At 41.2% G+C, this 21221-nt stretch overlaps 1 protein-coding gene and 1 long non-coding RNA gene across 2 annotated transcripts in view; one reads left to right on the top strand and one right to left on the bottom strand.

Annotated features, from left to right (window-relative positions):
* Nucleotides 1-8581, bottom strand: part of SALL3 (spalt like transcription factor 3) — a 59137-nt gene extending 50556 nt beyond the window's left edge. The window contains exon 1 of the mRNA XM_030211863.1: nucleotides 8506-8581. Within this exon, the coding sequence (XP_030067723.1) occupies nucleotides 8506-8581 (76 nt within the window). The remainder of the gene's footprint in view (nucleotides 1-8505) is intronic.
* A 9636-nt stretch (nucleotides 8582-18217) lies between these two features.
* On the top strand, nucleotides 18218-19788 carry LOC115475850. Its single transcript, XR_003943113.1, has 3 exons — nucleotides 18218-18410; nucleotides 19419-19439; nucleotides 19527-19788. It is a non-coding gene; the product is annotated as an uncharacterized LOC115475850 (long non-coding RNA).
* Nucleotides 19789-21221: the final 1433 nt, after the last annotated feature.

The raw sequence follows: 21221 nt of genomic DNA, 5'->3' as shown, positions 1-21221 counted from the left end.
TCTTCCCTGCTAAAGTGGCCAACCAAGTTAATATCTCACTGAGCCCAAGGGGACGTACGGGCCAGGATTGGAGGATTCCATAACCCGCTTTGGATTAATATTTAATTTTGCTGGTTCTGAACGGCATAAAGTCTGTAATTGAAAAATGAGAGGCAGGCAGAAAAGTGCCCAGCAGAATAAATGCCAGGCTTTCTTAATTGAAGAAGCAAGGTTTGAAAGACTCAGATCCACAGCTGCGGCACAGTTTAACTCCAGTTTTACTAAGTCTCCAAACCCCCACCTACATTCGCAAGTTTTCTTAAGTTGTTAGAAGACATTTGTTTCCTTGCAAATTAATTCTTTTTAACTCTTTATGATAGCATTGAATCCCATAAAAGAAGATGAATTATCACATACGGAGCCCACGCTGTGAAACAGGAGGAGACAAATAGAGTCCCCCACTGGGATCAGCAATGTAGAAGAAATTCCAGACTCAATGGGAAAAAAAAACTGTCCTTTTTTTTCCAGTTCATCCTCCCCCCCACTCCGTAGCCCACAAACGCTGTCAACCTAGGTCTGAGCAGCGGAGGGCACTAGTGCTATGCAGAAGCAGCCATAGGCCTCGTTATGCTGTAGTAGTGTGATCTCTTTCAGTGGCCTAAATCTTGGAAGCAGTTAAGTAGAATCCACTTGTGGCACCCTTGCAAATGCTCTTTCTAGGGCTGGTACCTTTCTGTTAGCCTGGCATAGCGTGACTGGGATGCTGATGCACCTAATAACGACCCCTTCAGCTGGGCTATAAGCATCATGTCCTACATGCCTGAATGCAGAAGCGGGGGAGGTTGTCCTTTCCCACCATTCACCCACACTCACCAGGATCTGGCTATGCTTCTGACATCTATTTAAATACCAGGCAAATACATGCCACATTCAAGACAGACAAACTCAAACAGAAGAGAGAGAGGGGAGAGAACAGGAATCCACATGCCACGGGAACTTGCATTATCTGGAATCAGTTGAACAGAAATGCAAGGAACACCTGAACTGTGGAATGTGGACCACAATGAGATTCCTGGATTCACTCCCCCTTCCATACGACTCTTTTCTATTATACACATTTTAAATTAAAGAGTGTGTCACTTATTAAACAACTGAAATGAAGGAGGCTGCGGGATCCCGGAGCCAATTTCACCTATGTTCACTTGACGCCATAGTGTCATGTGACCTCTATACGAATTATTAAAACAGTGCACATTCAGGGGAATAGCAGGTTTCCATTTATAGCTGGAAATGAAGGTCCTTTAAGATTTGGGGCCTTATTCACAGAGGCTTTCCTTCCCATCCTGTGTCTAAGAGAAACAAACGCTTAGGGGGTCAGGCAAGGACTTTATCCTACAGCAGCTACTCACAATAAAATAAACTTCATAACTTTATATATCTTTTCACTACATTCACACCGATATCTCCCAAAAATAAAAATTATTCAATTCATAATTGACTTTTGACGTCCAGCAAAATTTCTAATTGGTGTCCTTTGGACCCAAAGCGGGATGCTCTATTGCAACTCAAACAGACTGAGTACAAAAAGACAAATTATTTCTACAACAAAATGTCCAAAATATGAATATAGTATCTGTCACACTCCAAATGTTTTTTTTTTCCAGGGGAACTGAGAATAGCAAAATCTTCCAAACTATGAACAACTACTATAGACAGGAAAACAGAGCAAAGTGAGGCATTCAATAGCCTTGTCTGGCACACAAAAGCCCCTTTAACTAACTAACTATCCTGCCATGGATGCTGAATGTCTGCAGGGCACCTGCCTACTTCCAATAACAGCTATCCCTGTGCTGGACAGCTACCAGGCAAACCTACATTCGGAAACATTTTAATAACTATGCAACATGTATTATAAAAATGAATTACCAAAAGTCACTTGCTGATCACTTCCTTGAGTTAATGTCTTCAAAAGGGCAGTAAATAAATCCTAATAAATGAATAAATAAATATTTGTTGTCAGAAAGTAGCCTTCAAATATGGGAGCGCCGGTAAGGTTGCTTTGATACCAAGGAAAAGTGCATCTTTGCATCACTTGGATTAATTGATTTGCGATTCAGAGCTTGACAAATCAAAAAAAACAAAAACACAAAAGCCATTATGGCCTCCTTAAAGGCTGTAAACACTTGGGCTGACCTAGCCCTGCATTTGATAAGCAGTTGGGCATGTACCAAACTCACAAGGATCTCTACTTAACACTTGGATTTCATGTTAACACTTAACAGAACAGTGGTAAGCCCCGCTGCCAAGGTCAACTGCACAGATGTACTAATTGTATTATAAGCTTGACATCTAGTGGCCACCCCTGGCAGGGCAAAATAGGCAAAGGTTAAACCAGCAAGCCTTGTCAAAGCACTTCTAACAACCCACCCTGGGGGAGAGTCCATCGGAAGCTTGTTGGCACTCTGTACACTTCCCACCTTTTCACTGACACCAAGGCAAAAAAGACTCCCTAAGGCTCTGAACAGCGAAAAAAAAAAAAAAAGAAAAACTCCCCACACACAAGAAAGCCAGAGAAGGCCAAATTTAGCAAGGATTTCCTCCCACTCTGTTCTTGTGGTGTGTGTGTGGGGGGGGGGGGGGGGGGGGGGAGACCTTTAACACTTCAGACCCTGTATATGCAACATGTATATGTTTTTGACTGAAAACTACAAGCATAATGATCATTGCAAAAAAAAAAAAAGAGTCATATATCATGTAACTTTTTTTTGTCATCAGACACATTTTGTGATACTAGAAAAAAAAATCACTGCAAGAAAACACACATACCTGAACACAGATATACACATTCAACACACAAATTCTTCTCTTTTTTTTTTTTGCACTATTTTTATTATTACCTTTCCTGGACTCAAAATTTCCTTTTCTTGTGGATGAAATTCAATTACAATTCTTTTGTGTATGATATATTCTAGTTTGTTGCTAATTGTGATTATCACACTGTATTGACATGTGATCACTTCTATAAAAGTTCAATAAAAAAAAAAAAATAAAACATCCACACACAACCCACATCCTATCATGTAAAACAGAATTACCTGTGCTGTACTGGACTATTCAGGTAAATGCATTTTTCCAATGCTGGTACATTTTCCCCCCTTATCTGATCTTTCATCTATAGATAATACAGAAAGATATCTTTAGGCCTTTCTTATACAATAATTAAAATTTCTTCCTCTGTTGCCAGTCTAAAATAGGCACAAAGACATCTTGGATTATAACGTCTTAAAAAGCAAACAAGGTTATTCAATACACTGACTACCAAAGACAGCTAGTGTTGCAGCTAAGTGAAATAATATCTCAAAAGAAAATAAGCAGCTACCACAATAAGCATTAAGGCCCCTAGTCAAAATGATCCTTACGCATTTCATGTTCCATGAAATGTGTCAGAACCTAGCTATTTAATGTTATTTCAAAGCACTTTTTTTTTTTATATCTGCAGCAGTGACTCAGTTCTGACTAAAGAGACAATCTATAGTTATCTTTTGCTTGGTTGGCCAAAAAAAAAATGTTTCCCAGTGCAGATACTATATTGTTCAAAAGGTTCACTGATGCACATCTGGTTCCTTGTGTGCTTCTGATGCTACAGTGAATTCACCTTTCGGGAAGGCAAAGAAAATGCTACCCCTCCCCCCCAAACGTCAAATCACTTACTTTTTTCATTTGAACTTAAAAGGAAATATATATATATATATATATATATATATATATATATATATATATATATATATATATATATATATATATATATATGTATATATATTAATTACACTGGCAGATCCCTCTGTTGCTTCATATAAAGAAAGAAGTTGCATGTTCCCAGAAGAAACTATTTTTATGGCCACCTTAAGATTATTGTTAAGACTTCGGCAAGATTAGCAGCACCAGCTGAAATGTGATCCACTTTTCTCCAGCTCTCCTCAGCATCTTTCACAAAGCAAATAATCAACTTGCTTTAAGTAATTCCTGCTGTTAATCCCTAACTTTTCTTTTATTTTAGGTCTCAATGGAATAAAAAAGAAATAGCAGCTGTGAATTTATTCAGGAGGAACTTTAATTTTGTTGGGCTGAAGGAACATCTTTTTCACAGAACCTTACGCAAAACTACCAGTGTGGGTAGTGAAAAGATCTTTTTGCTTTATAAAACAAGAGATCTTGGTAGCAAGTTGCTTCTCTGAAGAAGGTGTGTTTGCAAACTCTTTCACCTTTTCTGCTTACCGCCATCTCTTAAATTCCCGGGGATTCATCCGCTGCTGCTGTTTTCCAAGGATTTGAGCTAAAATTTCAGAGGTTCCCCTTCCGCGTCACAGTATTTCAGTTCTTTTTTCTTTCCCATTATAAAAAAGGAAAACTTGAACTGGTATTTTAATTATTTCGTAGTTTTGAAAGGTCCACTCTGCATTTCTAAATGCTAAAGGCTGCACACATGCTCGCATTAATTCCACTTGAACTACGTTGCAAAGCTGTCTGAGCTAGAAAAATATGCTAATTCTTGCTGCCAAAGTAGAACTTCAGTTTACTTTGTTTGTTGCAAGATGGGTTGCAAAATCACTTACAGGAAACAGGTTGTCTAGTTCAGTAAAAGATAAGGTCGCCCTTCAAACGAACCGCGGGGAATTTGTACTTTTTTTTTTTCTGAACTGCACCAGAACATCAGCATCGGTAACAGAGCTTCGAGCAATTACTACGAGATTTCTACAGTGTGCAAACGTGTTGCAAGTTTTTTCTGGAGAGGATGTAGCCTGAATTTAAATAAGCTAAAATCCGTGCCAGGTCTGCTGCTAGTAATAGTCTAGCCAAATAACACTAATCCACAGAGCTCTCGTAAGTTTAGGGCTATCCAAAACAGACTTGTTTACTTGCCACGATTAATTGTGGTCTTAGGCTAGTCTCTGTTAAATTATTTAAATCAGTTTGAAATCACTATAGAGTTTAATTGGTAGTATGCTATTGACCCTCCCCCCCCCCCAAAAAAAAAAATAAATCTTGTAATCCTTTATCCTAAAGTAAACTTTTTGATCAGAACGAAAAACAAAATGAAATCAAAGTGATCACACCCACATTTTTGTTTTTATTGTGCTGGATTACAAATATAGTAACCCTACTTTTTTCACGGAATAAATGCAAATGCATTTCAAACGATACAGGGCAGCTCAAAAACGTCGTGATTTTGCCGAACCTGCTCTTTTTGCGGGCCGGGGACTCGAGCAACCTTTGCATGATATCACGGCCCAAAGCGACTTCAGAGATTCAATGCTGTAACATTTGAAAAACTTCCTCCCCCCCCCCCTTCCCCGAACGCAGCCCCTCAAGAGCCTTTTCAGGACTGAAGCTGAGACGTGCAACAAAAGGTCAAGTCAGTGAATGCGCAGCCACCTTCCACCGAGTTTTCCTTCTCAAGCTTTTGCTACTAACCAGGAACGTTTTTTTTTTTCCTTTGCATGGGAAATGACACGAGGATCATCACTCCTTTACCAGAAACGGCTTCCCTACAACCTCCATTCTCTGTCCTACTACGCACATAAACCATGCAAATGCTTCAGGTTATCTAAATCGGTTTGACAGAGTTTTGATCACATTCAGAGTTCAAAGATTTGAAAAGAATTTTTAGAATGAGACAAGAATTAGTGGAATTTGGCCCTTGCCTTAAACTGCCTTTAAGATACGGTGGATTTTTTTTTCCTAGGGTGGTACAAAATATCTTAAGGAACTGAGGCAACTTCTTGATTACAGCTCAGAAGGGTAATTAAAAACATAGACTGACACAATACTGATTTCTCAAACCATATTTCTGTACTATACAAATGCACTTCAACCATAGGGTAAAGAATAGACATTTCCAGAAATTCAGCTCATTGATTCATATCAATTTACAAACTTTCTCCCTGTGCACACCTATCCTTCAAATGTCTTTTTCATTTTTTCTTTAACTTGTCTATCTTGCTTGGTCCACTTTTCTGGTATGAAAGTGATAATAAACTACCCAATCAGCTGGTTAAAGGGGGTTTAACACTATTAACTGAACTAGGTTTTAATAAAAGGATATAGATCAAAATGCAGATAACAGCTTCCCAAAGCTCAGCAGTATTTACACTGTTGCATTTAGGGGCTGCGGTAAAAAGCCGATTTGGAGCTATTCATTGCCCACAATAATAACGCCTTTAAAATTCCTCACTGGGATGCGATGTAGCCCTTTTGATGGCAAGACTGTCTTTCTCATTCCGCAGAAATAAATCCATTCATTTGATCATGTAGTCATTGAGGGCAATACAAAACAACCCAAGTGTGAGAAATTCTGTGATGAAGTAAACAAAAAATCATTTCCATGACAAAAAGATTCTTTGCCCTTAATCTACCCACCATATGCAAGGGGTTCCTTTCTTTCTTTTCTCTCTCTCTCCCGCATATCTCTACTCCTAATCACGGGTGACATGGCTACGTAGATAAGATACATTCACACAAAACGAGTTTAAACACCCCCCTCAATATACGTTTCTAACCGGTTTTCTCTAATGCAAGTCCAGGCTACTTTTAAGGGAGTGACCTTACGCCTTAAATAGTAACACAGAAGCTTAGCGCTGCTTGCAACTTTCAAGCGCTTCTCACCCTGACACTTTTTTTCTATGACATTTTCCCCCCACAACCCAAATAAATTAAAAAAATATATTAATCGGATCGCTTCATTTTGAATAGATTTCCTATCAGAAGGGCTAGGCTTGAGGTGGATAATTATTAAGTCCAGGAAGAAAGGCCAGGTAGCTACTGGTTTTCTGATTTCGCTTTCCGGATCCTCTCCTGGTCTCATCCTTTCCCAGGTTCCTGGCTAGAAGTTTCTGTAATCCGATGGTAGCGGGAAGGGTGGGGGGTGTTATTGTGGTCCCTAACCTTCAGGGCCCCGAAGCACATAACAGAGAAATTGCACTGTGCACGTGCTACTCTCGGGCTCCAACTTTCCAACTCCAGTCTGACTTATAATTTGGATCCGCTCAGCTGCTTGCACAAAATACAGGCAGAGAGAAACTGGCGGCATTTCCTAATCTGTCGGATAAGTATGAAATTAGGAGACAGCTTTGCAAAGAAAATGAATTAAAGAAAGAAGGAAGGAAAAAACCCCTTACTCGTGCCCAGGTCGAAGTAAAAGAATCGTGTGCTCTGCCCACATGCTGGCAACCCCGAAGTTATCACTTGAAGGCTAATGTCGGGCTTATACAGCACGGTTCGCCCAACAGGACAGAAAAACGACCTCACAAAGTATGATTTTTTTTTTAATAATACAAATGCGCCAGACACTTGCAATCCTAGCCAAATTGCCTAAACTTTTTCGCGAAGGCAGAAGAGTGGGGATCTGAACCCAGCAAGCAAGCCTGAAAGAAAGAAATGGATGAAGGCAGCTGAACCGCTCAGTGTGCACAGCCTCGAGTGAAAAGCAGGGCAGAGTCTAAGGGAAGGGGCAGAGGAACAAAGATGGCACAGGAGCAGGCGGCGGGAGGGGAAGGAGAAGCCGCTGTCTGCCCAGACAGCCCCAGGCACCACTGACCCCCAGCCAACAGCAAGCCCCCTGCCCACCCCTCCCACAAACAAAAAATCCCCACCGCCAATAACAAATAAAAGTGCATCCCACCCAGGCTTGGCGGTTTTTAAGTCACCTTTGCTTGAACTTGTGAGCGAATCCCTGGTTAAATAAGCTGCAGCAGGCACAGGGGCTGGGTCCTGGCTCAGCTGTGCTGGTAGATCTCTCTCTCTCTCTGTTTGTGGAGGATGCAAACTATTTCCGGAGGCTTCAGCCCTCCACGTACGAGCTGCTGCTGCAGCACCCAAAGCCTCTAAGAGGTGCTACTGGCTAAGAAGCTTTTTCTTGCAACTTTTTTTTTTTCTGTTCATGCCTCTTCCTCCTCTTCTTCCTCCTTGGCTCTCTCTGAAGAAGAGCAGGAAAACACTACAGAAACCGTAAAGGGGGGGTTGTTCCACCTACCTCTGTCACACCTCTCCATCCCTCTTTCCTTTCAAGGGTAGAAAAAAAGTAAAGAGTGCAGGAAAAAAAAAAAGAGTTACATATATATATATATATATATATATATATATATATATATATATATATATATATAAAAGAAAGCAGGTTACTGATCCTCCTCCTAGCCAAAATCCATCTATCGCCGATTGTAGAAGACGTTCAAGCTCTATTTTCGCGGAGAATGCACGCGCTAAGAAACTTCAGGCTACTTAGAAGCAATTGCTAAACTTTCTAGGATAAATTCGGCAGCTAGAGCAAAACAAAAGAGGGAATAAAATTCCCAGTAGCAACACGTTCCTGACATGCACCTAAAAGCCCGGCACGCACACACACACACACACACTTCCATACAATCTAGGCACACAAGCACAACAAACATCAACAACTGGGGGAGGGGGCAATTCCACCCCCCCCCCCGCCCCAAACCCGAGCCAGGAGCCTCCAAAGTGCACCCTTACCGTTGTCAGAAAGCGGCTCGGCCAGCTCCTCGTCCGATTTGAGATGCTGCGGTTTGGCTTGCTTTCGGCGAGACATGCTGCTGGGAACTGCGAGCCGTTCCTGCTTTTTTGCAGATACATCAGCAGCAAATAAAAAAAAAATTGTTCACAAATAGTCGAGTTGCAAAATTACGGAAATTAGCTGGTGTCGGCGGCGCGCGGATTGCGCATGTCGGTGTATAATTATGATTGTGAATAATGCATTGCGATTAATGGCTGGAGGGGGGGGGGGTGGGGGTGAGAGGGGATTGGCTCGGGGCCAGCGGACACAGGCTGGATATGGAAATAAGGGACGGGCTCGAGCAATTAGCCGCTTCGCTCTGCCAAATTATCTGTCTCCCCTCCGAGCCACCGCTGCAAAACACACCGCGCTCTGTACACACGGCTTCTCTTAACAGATGGCAGCTTCACTTTTTGGGAAAGGTCATGTTTTTGTTTTCTGTGTGCTGATCACACCCCCTCCCCCTTCTGACCTGCTATCTTTTTCGCTTCGGGGTTGTTTTTTTTTTTTTTTTTTTTTAATGTTCCTCTTCCTTTTATGTCCTCCTTTGCTTCTGTTCTCTTTTTAGGTTTTTTTGTTTTAATTTTTAATGTTCTTTCCTGGTTTTCTTGCTCCTATGATCATCAGCGGATTTCAAGGTGGAGCTCATCCGATCGCTTTTGCTTATCTTCCCCACCCACTCCACGCTTTTTTCCTAAGGTTAACAACAATAAACGGGCAAAAAAAAAAACAACCCACCCCCAAAACAACTTTTTAGATCTGTTCTGTTTGCGAGTTGTTGCTATGTCTCTTCATCTTCATGTTGGGTTGCTTGACAAGTAACTTCCTTGAGCTTTCCTTCTCCCTCCTTATGAAATACCACACGACCCTGTGCAGTTGTGTGCCCCCTTGTCTCTTTGTCTTGTAGCTCCTTTCTTAGCAGGCTCCTGGCTGCTGGTGGTCACTTCCTGTTCTCCATTGGTAGGAAGAGAGTTGCTTTTTGATGCAGGTTGTAATCAGTTTTTTTCTGACACTGGCAGGTTGTTTTTGCCTTTCTGCATAGCTCTCTGTGCTCTGTTGGTTATTGATAATAGCTTTGCATGTGACGAATAAGTCCTGATCTCTCAGCTCTGTGAATCGATCCAACTAGGACTATTTTTTTTGGGGGGGGGAGGGGAGAGGGGGGGCTGCTTTTGGTGTGATTTACGATTTTTTTCCCCTCCTTCCTGAAATGTATGACATAGTCTGAAACAAGTGGGGATTGGAGTTGTCTGCATCAGCTTCACGCAATCTGGAATGGAACTGCAGCTTTTAAAAATTAAAAAGAAAGAAAAAGCTGCTCATGTTGCATTTGATGTATGACCCCTCCCCCTTTTTCTTTTCTCATCTATTTCTTGCTCTCTCTTTCTCTCATTCTCTCTTCCCCGGCCCCGGTGCTGGGGTGAGGAGGCTGGCGCTGGGATGCTCCCGGGAAAGCTGCAGCCAGTGCAAGGTGTCTGCAGGCGAGCCGAGCTCCAGGCTAGGGCCAGGGCTCCCTCCCCTCCCCCTCCCTCTTTGCAACCTGCCCTGGGCCAACCTCGGCAGTGCGCGCGCTGTGAGGGGGCGGGGCATGTGTGAGGAGGAGGAGGAGCCAGAGCGGCACCTTGGACTCTGCCTCTTCCTCTCCGCCGGCCTTAATTTGTGGCCGACGCGCTGCGGGGGAAGCCGCTGCGGGTTTGATCCGCCGGCGGAGATGCTGGAGCTGTGATGTTACAGGACGATCCCTCCTCCCGCGCCTTCCCTGTTTGCTTCGCTATCTGCAGAAAGCCTTGCAGAAGTGAAGGAGTGGTGAACTCCAGCCACAAGTTGCTTTTTTTTTTTGTGTGTGCGTAGTTTCAGCTGGCCAAGGAGGGAGGCACTTACAAACGCACTCCCTCACACCCACACAGTTAGACAGACACATACCAGGGACCCACCGCTAGGATGTACCACTGAACTGTTCCTGCCATCCTGCCTGTCCAGCACTGCTGCAGATGGTTGCCACTTTCCTCTCTCCTTCCCTCCAATAAACGAATGGCATGCACACTTTTTCGTTTTGTGTTCTCTCTCTCTCTCTCTCTCTCTCTTTTAATCGTGATGTTACTTTTTGTATTCAGGCCATTTGGCTTGTTTGAGCTTTTCCTAGCCCTACTGGAGAGGCACACATTACAGCACGATGGCCTTGGCCAGTTCTGGGATGTGAATGAAGGAGTCAGCATCTGTACAGATAAACTACAAATTCTTCTTAAGACTTAAGTTTATTTATTCCCGTTCCCGTGAAAAAAAATCTATCTATCTATCTATCTATCTATCTATCTATCTATCTATCTATCTATTGCCTTCATTTTGTACTGTTATATCAATCTATACCCCTTTTTATTTTCCCATGTAATATTTTATGCTCATTTATGTTCAACTTGATTTCCTCCATTTGTTCACTGAATTTAAGGAAGCATGCAGTAGCGCGTTGGTTACTTTTTTGGTCAAAGATGGCGTTTTGAAATTCGGTGTTTAACTTTTGCCAAGCTTCCCAATGAGAACATGCATAGTTATAAAATAAATGAGATGTATTATGTAATGCTGTGTTTCTACCCACGTTCGGGTCAGATCTAAATTGCTTTTTAGTCTGTATCACTTTTTAATGTTTCTTTTTTCTAAGCTTATATATATATATCTATATATAGATATATATATATATATATATATCTATATATATAGATATAGATATATAGATATAGATACACACACACACATACATACATACACACACACACACAAATAAATAAATAAATAAATAAATAAATAAATAAACACAGTGTTCCGTCTTAGCAATGACTGAACTGCGGAAACTTCCCACCACACCGAACCACATATATTCGCTAGCGCCAGATCGCCGATAGAAAGTAGGGAAATAGATTGTCCTTATTTCAATGCGCATTAATAACCAGGTACTGACAAAACCATTAGTTTTACAGTAGCAGTTTTGCAGAGTTTTTGCTTTGACAAAATGCAGGTGAAAAGCGATCTCTCCTCCGAGAGATTAAAAAAAAAAAAAAGAGTGACTCTCAAGTGTGAAATTGCAAACAGGAAGCGTATGCTCATTTCTTTAACATCTTTTCTTTGGGGTGGCACTTAGGCAGATTTACCCAGTCTCCTTTTGGGTGAAGAAGAGGGCCATTCCGTAAGGCTTTGTCTGCCTTGAAAACGTTTTACGGAGACCACAGGGGTTGCACTTTCACCACTTAAAGAAATGTGCCCCGATTGTTTGAGCAACTGAAGTTAAGCAGTGTGCCGGGACTTCATCTGTACTTATCTCTTTTATTTCCTTCAAACGGCGTCTGAACCATCTGCCGTGTTGTTGTTGTTGTGGGGTTTTTTTTTCCTTCCCAAGTTTCCAGTTTCAAAGTGCAGACACGCTTTCAATACCTACTGTGTTTTGCAATGTTTGCCAAATAATAGGAACGTTTTTGAGACAAATTTTTTAAACATCCCCACAAACCTCAATTAATAGCACAAATCTTCCGAATATCACAGGTCAGTTTCTCAAATAGAAAAGAAAATGTATCTTTTAATATTTAGTGAGCAAAGGATAGCAGATACCTAGAAAGGCATAATTGCCCCATTTGGATCACTTTAAATTTACCAATTCTAATGTTACCAATCGCGAAGCTTCGCTTGATCTGCCATAATTTTTTAAAGGAAAAACTCGCTCCAGCGCTTTCTAAAACTTGAAATGCCTTTGCTTTTTGACAGGACGAAGCCTTTGGGTTCGTTGATAGTCAGCACTAAATGACTTACTCTAAGTTTAAATTACCAGCCACTCCTTAGCAGGGATCCCCCTCCCCAGCAGAGAAACAGATTAATGCTTGGATCGCTAAATGCTGGGATGAGCAAGTCATATGGTGAACGTTTTTTAATTGACTAACATGAGGGAGATCAATCTAAAAAAATTAAGGGGATCAGAAGGGAAAGTCTAATCAGCAAAACGTGGCTTTAATTCTTTCTTTCTCTGTTGGAGGTGTAAAATAGAAACTTTGCCTTTGTATGCCTTATTTTTTTTTCTTTCATATTTAAATGAGCTTAGTGTCTGGTGTTTGCTTGCACAAATCTTGCATTTTCTCAGTGGAACCTGACATGCAGATGAATTCCCGTGTGCATGCGTCTAAATGTGTGTGAATTAGTATTCGTAGTAAATTTCTGTACCGTGCCTCCCCTGTATACTTAGTTACATTACGTGATTAGTCGGTTAAAATATTTTAATACCTAAATACGGAAGGAAAAACAAAAGTATTTTTCCTTCTTTGTAATTAAATATAATTTGTTAATTATCTTTCTCAATGCTGTTTGCTTTGTCAGAAGCGACACGTTATTATTCCGTCTTGCTACTGTATTTTTTTTTACAGTAATTGAGGGTATAATTAAGCGTTTTCATTAATCCGTGTCATTTATTCAGATATGTAGGAAAACTTCTTTGGTAGGTTATATTGGCGCAGGAAGTTGCTAACAGTTCTGTCTCAGCACATAATTAAAAAAAAAAAACCATCCTTGTAAGCTTTGCCTAGAAACCTGAGAGCAAGTTGGTTTGTAACAGTAGAATTTGAAATCACATCATCTGTGCCTTCTTCTTTTCAAACGTCAGCAACTTTGTACGTGAAGAAGGACGTCGAATTATTGTGATTTTACTTCATGGTTTTTCTTCTAAACCGGAACCCCCAGCCTTGAAGGTTAGGCATCTTGTGCTTAAATCCAGCACTTGTGTGGCTATTTAGCGCTGCAGCAACTGACTGCTAATTCTTTCTCACTAGAGGAAAGATATTACCATACTGATATTATTATTGTTAAGAAGGGGTAATTGATAACACCACCTGCCACTCTGCAGCAATGACGATGATAAATGTTTCCATCAGAAGGTAATCTGTGCTTGGTCTACCGCAGCCTAACCTAAACAGCATGTCAAATGTCAATTATAAAGATGTTTCTTTTTATTATTATTATTATTATTTTCTTCCTTGTGGCAAGCACCTAGTCATCAGATTTATAGTGCAGGTCTTCAACACTGTTTAAACACCCAAGTTACTTTCCAGTTAGTGGCAGGAGATGTCTATCTCAACAAACACTTGGAATCGGATACATTAAAGGTCATCTTCAATCTAAGGCTGGAACAGTAACAGTTTTTACTCTTTTTTTTTTCCCCTCCACGAAGTATGGAACAAGCGAATGAGCATGTACAGAAACCTAGCTCTGTCATGTCTCTTAAGTGCAAAATCGTGCATGGCTGAGTGAGCCTCACCCTTACACCCGTATTCTGTCACCATCATAGCAGTTTCCGTATAAAGGTGCTATTTGCATATCTGGTTGAGAAGTAGCCAATGGCAGCAGAATAACTTTAGCAATGGCCGAGGGATTCTTAAAGTAAAAGCGGTGAAGGAACAGCTCATTGCAAGGAGTTCCATACCTTGGCTTTATTTCAGAAGGTTCCTGTATTAATATCACCCCCATGACGGTAGTAGGGCCAGGAATAACAGATTTAGTCATCCACAAGGAGTAATGCAAAATCATAAGTATTGCTGAAACATGATTGCATTACTTCGTAAAGTTGCCCCTTTAAGGACAGAATGTGAAGTAGGTGAGTCCCAGGACATGACCCATAGATGGCTATCCATCCTTGACCCCCCCCCCCAAACAATGCATGCCAGTGCATACTATGAGTTTCTACTTTGGATATGACACTTTAATAAATCGTGTGATTTCGGCAGCTAAGTAAGTCAGGCTTTCTGCAGATCACACAGAAGAAAATGCAGACGAGGAGAGAACCCTCAGCCTTTCCCACTGGTCTTGCTCAGGTCACTGAGGAATCTGTAATTTTTTAACATTCAAAATATGTCATTTTATAGTACTGGGGTATTTTCTGTACTTGTGGTGCACAACTTGAACATCCTGTGTATTACGTGCAATTTCCTGAGCACAGTGGTCTCCACAATGAATGCTGAAGATCTGTTGAACAGTTTTATGTATATACTTAATATCTGTTTAAATAAAGAATTGCTTTTTGTTTGAAGCTCTCGTGATGATATGCAGGTAAAGGCAATGTATGATGTGCATGATGTATATATAATACATATGTGTGTCTGTAGGTATATATATTATATCTAGCACTGTAGCACTTGTATGTTACTCTGCACAGTATTACATACATTACATTCATATTTATATATTCAGAACCTTTGTAATTGTGAATACATAACTGATGTTTTCAGGTTAGAAATTCTTACCCCTTTAGCTACAGAAGCTCAGAAGATTATTATTAGCTTGTATTAATAGATGCAGGCCTCAAAAGACTAAATCAGCTATTGATAATTGCAAGAAGTATACAGCAGCTATTGTATCGATCGGCTTGTCCCTTATTCCCCTGGTATAGGAGAGATAAGAAGACACACTGTTTAGTGCAATATAATTTCTTTTGACCTATCTGCTTGCTACAGACTTATGATGAATAGCCAGAGTGGTTAAAGTCCTTTATCACGAAACTTACCCCTTGATATAATATTGATTCTTTATAACTAGCTCCAAACACAAAAATCAAACTGTCCGCTTGACCGTCATCATCATCGATATCATGACAAAGGCTGTGGAATAAAGATCAGCCCAGGACTGAAAACGCTTTCTATAATCTGCCCACCTAATCTTTATTTGCAGAGGATGAAAAAGAAAGACTGTGTGTGTGTGTGTGTGTGTGTGTGTGTGTTTGTGTGTGTGTGTGGGGGGGGGGGCTGCCATTTGAGCAACAAACAAAAATATTAGGTTAAGAATTACACTATTTGCTCTAAAAAAAAAAAACATCGGAATGGTTTATCAAAGTAATAATCACGCCCCCCAAAAATGCAGGTTGAAAATGCAGGTTGTAAGGAATAGTTATGAGGATTTAGGAAGGCCCTGTGCCACTCATTAAACAGCAGGGGGTGAGGGGAGGGTTGGCCGTGCAGGGTGTGCACTATGCAAAACACAAATGACCCTGGTGCTGCGTGTTCTGAAAAAAAAAATCCCGGTCAAATTATTCTAATAGGACATGTCTGATTTTAAATCAATTCTAACAGGTCCTCATCCTTCTCCCTTTCTATGTTATGTTATTTATGTTTTTTAGGGAGCTCTAATTTCTTTCAAGATCACTGGGTTAAGCCTCTCAAAAAAAAAACAAACTATAAGATCCCAGTGCGAGAACATGAGATCATTGTCTGTTAGAAAAGATTTGAGCAGTTTAAGCCTAATGTCCCCGACAAAGGAAGGTAAAGGGAGAATAATGCCTGTGCAGTTTGCTAAATTAACGGTGTTTCCTGCCTCGCCCTTCAGCGTGCCAGCAAGGTTTAGCTTCGGGATTGCATTAGCACAATCACCAGTAATTACAAGTGTGTACACTGGGAGAATGAAGATTGGGGATGGTGGGAGGTAGGACGCGAATCCCCTTTGGAGCAATCAGGGCTGGGAAGGTTTCTTTCTATGCAAACGGTATGTTCATCATATTTAATGGGCTAGTTAGACTCGCATTAATGCTGCAGGGACTGAGCAAACGGTGCTTTTTCACGGGCAAAAGGGACAGGGAACAAGGAAAGAGAACCAGTAAGTTTGAAGTACTTAGATAGTTGTTATTGTTTTTTTTGTTGTTGTTTTTAAATGGTTCTCGGTAGTAGAAAAGAAGGACCCCCCTCCCCTCCGCTCCCCTCCCCATCTAGTTATGAAAGAATCAGCTGTGGATCAGAGATCCGTGGTATTTCTGGGCTTGCCTGTTCAGGATCGCCTATTATTTAGCAAAATGACGTGTCTTTTAAAAAAGATTAAAATCAAATAAAGGACCCTCCCCCGCCTAGCATCTCAGTGCCCTTCCTAAAACTCTGCACCTGGAAAGAAAGTGCCTTATGTAGCTGAAGTGTTAATCCACTTCTTGCATAGGTGTCATGGCAGATATATGCTGCCTAATTATCTCAAAAATTATTAAAACTGAGTATAAGAAGTAGAGTGAAAGGAACGATATCCACATTGAAAACTGCCCGTTTCTTGTTACGGTTTGTTATATTATTACAGTATTATTATTATTATTTAATTTGCTGCGTTTTGCGGAGTCCTGGTAGCAAAACAGAACGCAACCATTTCCGATCACACCCGAGCACTGAATGTTTTTTTGTGTTCTTTACCGCAGAAACCCTCTCTTATTAAATCTGGCGTGGAGTTTCGCCTAATACTTTGTACAATATTACGAGAAAAAAGGCAGAGACTTCTTTAGTTCTTCGAGCAACGAAATCGATCTCTGAAAAAGTGTCTGTGTGCGACGGGTTCAAGTTTTTTTTTTTTAATGAAATAGTAGGCTGTGTTCGTGTCATGAAATACGTATATCCTAAATTAATGATGTCTCCTAAATAAATCAGACTAGAAAAGTGAGTGAAATAAACGCAACGGCAGAACTCTTGCTAATCGTTTAAGCCAGACCAAGAATGCAGGTTTAAAGAGGTATTGAAGAAAACTCGTCTTCCTTCGAAAGTAAATGGCTACAAGTAATACTGCTGAGCTGGGTGAAAGGGGAAGCTGAGGTGCCCAAGTCAAGAGAGCACAGGAAGGAGACAGAGCGTGAGAAAAGAGAGGTGAAAAGCAGGGAGGAGAAAAAGCAAAAGGGAGAGAGAGAGAGAGAGAGAGAGAGAGGTCAGGGAATGGACAAGGCAAGGGAAAGAAGCAGAAGAGAATGCCACGAAGATAGTGTGTATTCGTGTGTTATTTCTCTCTGTGTGCTCCTCTCTCTCTTTCTCTGATGCCTGCACCTTCGGCGTGTGTAAGAATGTGTATCATTATGTGGGTGTGTGTACTACCGTGTAGTATGTGTGTGTCTGTGAAGCCACTGCATGCTTGAACCCTCCGCGTGTATCTATGTACGTTTACCACAGTGCGTATGTTTTTGTGTGTATGTGTGAATGCCTCAGTATTATGATTGTATGTTTGTGTGTGTATATTTAGGTATATGTACATTTAAATAAATGCAATGGGCATAAATCTTGCTAATCAGCCTGCAAAGGCTCCAGAGTCGCGACTCCTTTGGCTCATTAAGGCTCGCTCAGGTGGTGGCCTGAGTCTGAAAGGAGAAGGCGCCTGCCTTTTCAGGGTACTAGAGGGGGACGGCTTTCCAGAAGACTGCTTTCTTTATCCCCACCCCAAAATACACACACACTTCCTTGGGGAGTGGGGTTGGATTTTAGAGATTTGGCGGATTCAGTAACCGATTGCCCATGAATATCTTCCATTGATTGCAAGAGGACCTGTTTAGTATAACAAGTCCCTTCCTTTCCTAGGCTGGGCCTTGGCGACTTTTCTCACTGTTTTGAGTTTGACAGTAGCCCTGACCCCTCCCCCCCCCACACACACAGTGAAGAATTACTCATTGACATTTCTTCTAGATACTGTTAGAGGACTAGAATCAATAATTAACAAAAAAGTTCGAGAATGACACAAGGTGCCATATTTTGATATATTTTTCAGGGCCCCTCTCCCCCAGTACATCTGTAATTTTACAGTTCTTAGAGCGCAGAACCGGTTGGAAATACTGAAGGGTTGTACATTTTTGTAGAACAGTGACTGTGTTCTGTTATTGTTTTTTTTCCCCCGCAGATAGACCTAATTGATAGAAGAAGAAAAACTGAAATGTCATAGATACCCCAGTGCTGCTGTGGTGCATGAAGTCTTGCATGGCATTTGCGCTCTGAAACTGGGGGTACTTAGCTTCAATCGATCAAATGCCAGTGGCCTCTGGTTTTCTGGTACTGTCATTCTGACTTAAATGATCATGATCCCTGCATTCAGGTCCTCTGTGCCGGTCAGGCCTAACTATCAGGTAACTGATCTTTTAGTCCTAACCTTCTAATAAAGCTTAAGGCGGAATCGGCAGGGAGAGCGCCCTCTCTCTTGTGTGCACGCTTTGATTACCCGAGCTTTAGCTGATCGGTTATTTTCAGTGGTCTGGGTCACTTGCTTTCCGCCTGGGTTGTTGAGGGAAAGGGAAATGGGACTTGATATACCGCCTTTCTGAGGTTTTTGCAACTACATTCAAAGCGGTTTACATATATTCAGGTACTTATTTTGTACCAGGGGCAATGGAGGGTTAAGTGACTTGCCCAGAGTCACAAGGAGCTGCAGTGGGAATCAAAGTCAGTTCCCCAGGATCAAAGTCCACTGCACTAACCACTAGGCTACTCCTCCACTAATCCGGGTGGTCTGTATTTACACCAGTGATACTGACTGCTGTCTCACGGTATTAACTTGCCAGTGCTGTGGTGTTTTTCAGTCTTTTTCATACATTTTTTCTCCTAATATATATTTTCTTTTTAATATTGATCCACACGAAGATAATGCTTATAACCAGGCCCCGCCTTCTTAGGCCTGCGCTGCAGCTGTTTGTGCCGCATTCCTGCTTGGCACTCATGGCTGTCATATCGGTATGGGCTTTCTATACTGATTGAATTCGCAAAATCTCTTATTTGTGCAGTATGTTTATCTTGGCTAGACTGTAAGCTCTAGCGGGACGAGGCTGTCTCTTATGTCTTTTTAGCACGGCGCTGGCTAAGTAGGATGAACTTAAACACGGGTACCCGCAGGAAAGCAATACAATTCAGAACGTGTACGGTACTTCTAGCGGTTTTAACTATCAAGCGAATTATCCAAAATATTGTGGCTGGTCCCATTGCTTTAACTTTCCACGCCAACGTGTCCGAAATGCATTTGAATTTCTGGAGCATTGATGAAAATGGGGTTGAAATGCGCTTGCAACTCATTTGAAGGGGAAGGTGTCAGAGAACTAAGTTCAGTATAAAATCCTTAGAAGGAAATGTCTCTTTTACTTCAGAGCAGAAAGTCCTTCCGTTGGGTAGGTAGACTTTTCTAAGGTCTGGATATTTCACAAGCACATCCAATTATATCTAGCTCATCTTTTTTTTTTCTTTTCTTCCTGCAGCATTTAGGCATCTGAACATCTTGAAATCGGTGTTGGATGTAAAAGTACGTGCAGATTTTCCGTCGGGATGTTTTCTTTAGGGCTCACCCCCTAGCCTACTTACGAGGACAAACGTTAGAGGCAAGACGCGTCTAACTTCCTGAAAGGAATGGGGGTAATTAAAAAAAAACTGCACAGTACTCTTCTTCCCTCCTTCTGCAGCGGTAGCAACATCTGCTCAGTTCCTGACACTTAAGGCTGGATTTACGACAACTCGAGTCAGACCCGGTTAATTTAGATCAGTTGGTAAACTCCATTTAATATGCATTATAAATAAATTCTGATGAGGCAGTATTACATCCGTATCAGAAGATCGGTGGCTAAACTGAATAACAGATACAGCAAGACACCTGCACGTCTGAGCCACGAACTCTCTGATTTGATATTACTTTATATTAATATACAGTGGTCAGCAAAAGAGAGAAGTGGCTTAGTTTCAACAGAGGTTGCTGTGCTCTTGTTTTACAATGTTAATATTGAATAAATGAACCAAAGATTTCAACAAGGCAGGCACCTAGCAGAGCAGTATCATAGGTGCAGTCAGGCTTCCCAAACGTTTTTTCAATGAAGCCTAGCAGACAGGAATGGCTGTGGGTCAGGAATCCCTAGGAAATAAACTTGATCCATGAGAATGTGTAAGGGGTGAACTGCTGGCTGGTCTATAGATTTTCCTGAACCCTGTGAATAGCAGTGATAGTTCATGCACAAATGGACAGTAGCCAGGGTTGTACCTCTGATAACCACTCCTTATCCCCATTACCTTAAAGAATACACAGATAAGGGAATTATTATTACTTATTGCATTTGTATCCCGCATTTTCCCACCTATTTGCAGGCTCAATGTGGCTTACATAGTTTTGTTAACATTGTTATTCCATGATATCAGATACAGTTAGTATTGTGCAGAGATTAAGTAAGGGAAGAGAGAAGAAGGAAGGGAGTGATTAGGGTAATTATAGAGGTGGGCTTTCATAACTGAGTGGGTTGGTGAAGTGGAGTTTCTGAAGTAAAGATCAGAGAAAAGGTTCACATTTTGTAGAGTGATTTTGTAGCAAAAGTGATTAGGGTGAAACTTCTGCTCCTCTGCCTGTACCCTCGGGTTATGGTGGAAGGAGTTTCATGTTTTTGTTTACTGAATCACAGAGAAATGTAGAAACCTACTTCCCTGGATGCTACAGGTAATTAATAAACACCTGACACACACAGAGAACACCAATTTATTTATACTGAAAAGAAAAAGAAATATATATATGGTACGGCTGAGGGATTTGAAGGCAACGCCTCAGTCCTGAATCTGCCTATACAAAAAGTAGAATATTTAACAGCAGCAATAGCAAAAGTATTTTTTAGATGGTTCATTTGGCATAATTATTAAGATCTTCCCCCCTTTCTTTAATCAACTTTTTAGTTCACTTCTGAGGTACTATTAAACATTTTTGAAAGCTCCTACTCTGCCTCTCCTGACCCCGTCACACTGGCACATCATGAAAACCACACCAAACAGCTCAAAACAGGGAATATACCTTTACACAAATGGATGCCTTTTATGAATGTTCTAATATGTTGCTTATTAAGATGTTTCATTTGTATTGTGCTGACCATCTTAAGTATTATATCTGTGTTATATGAAGGTACTTCCATGCTGCCTATCATGAT

This window comes from Microcaecilia unicolor, chromosome 1 (genome assembly GCF_901765095.1).
Source record: "Microcaecilia unicolor chromosome 1, aMicUni1.1, whole genome shotgun sequence".
Classification (NCBI taxonomy): Eukaryota; Metazoa; Chordata; class Amphibia; order Gymnophiona; family Siphonopidae; genus Microcaecilia; species Microcaecilia unicolor.
Note: the sequence above shows the minus strand (reverse complement) of the source record. Positions and strands in the feature narration are given on the sequence as shown.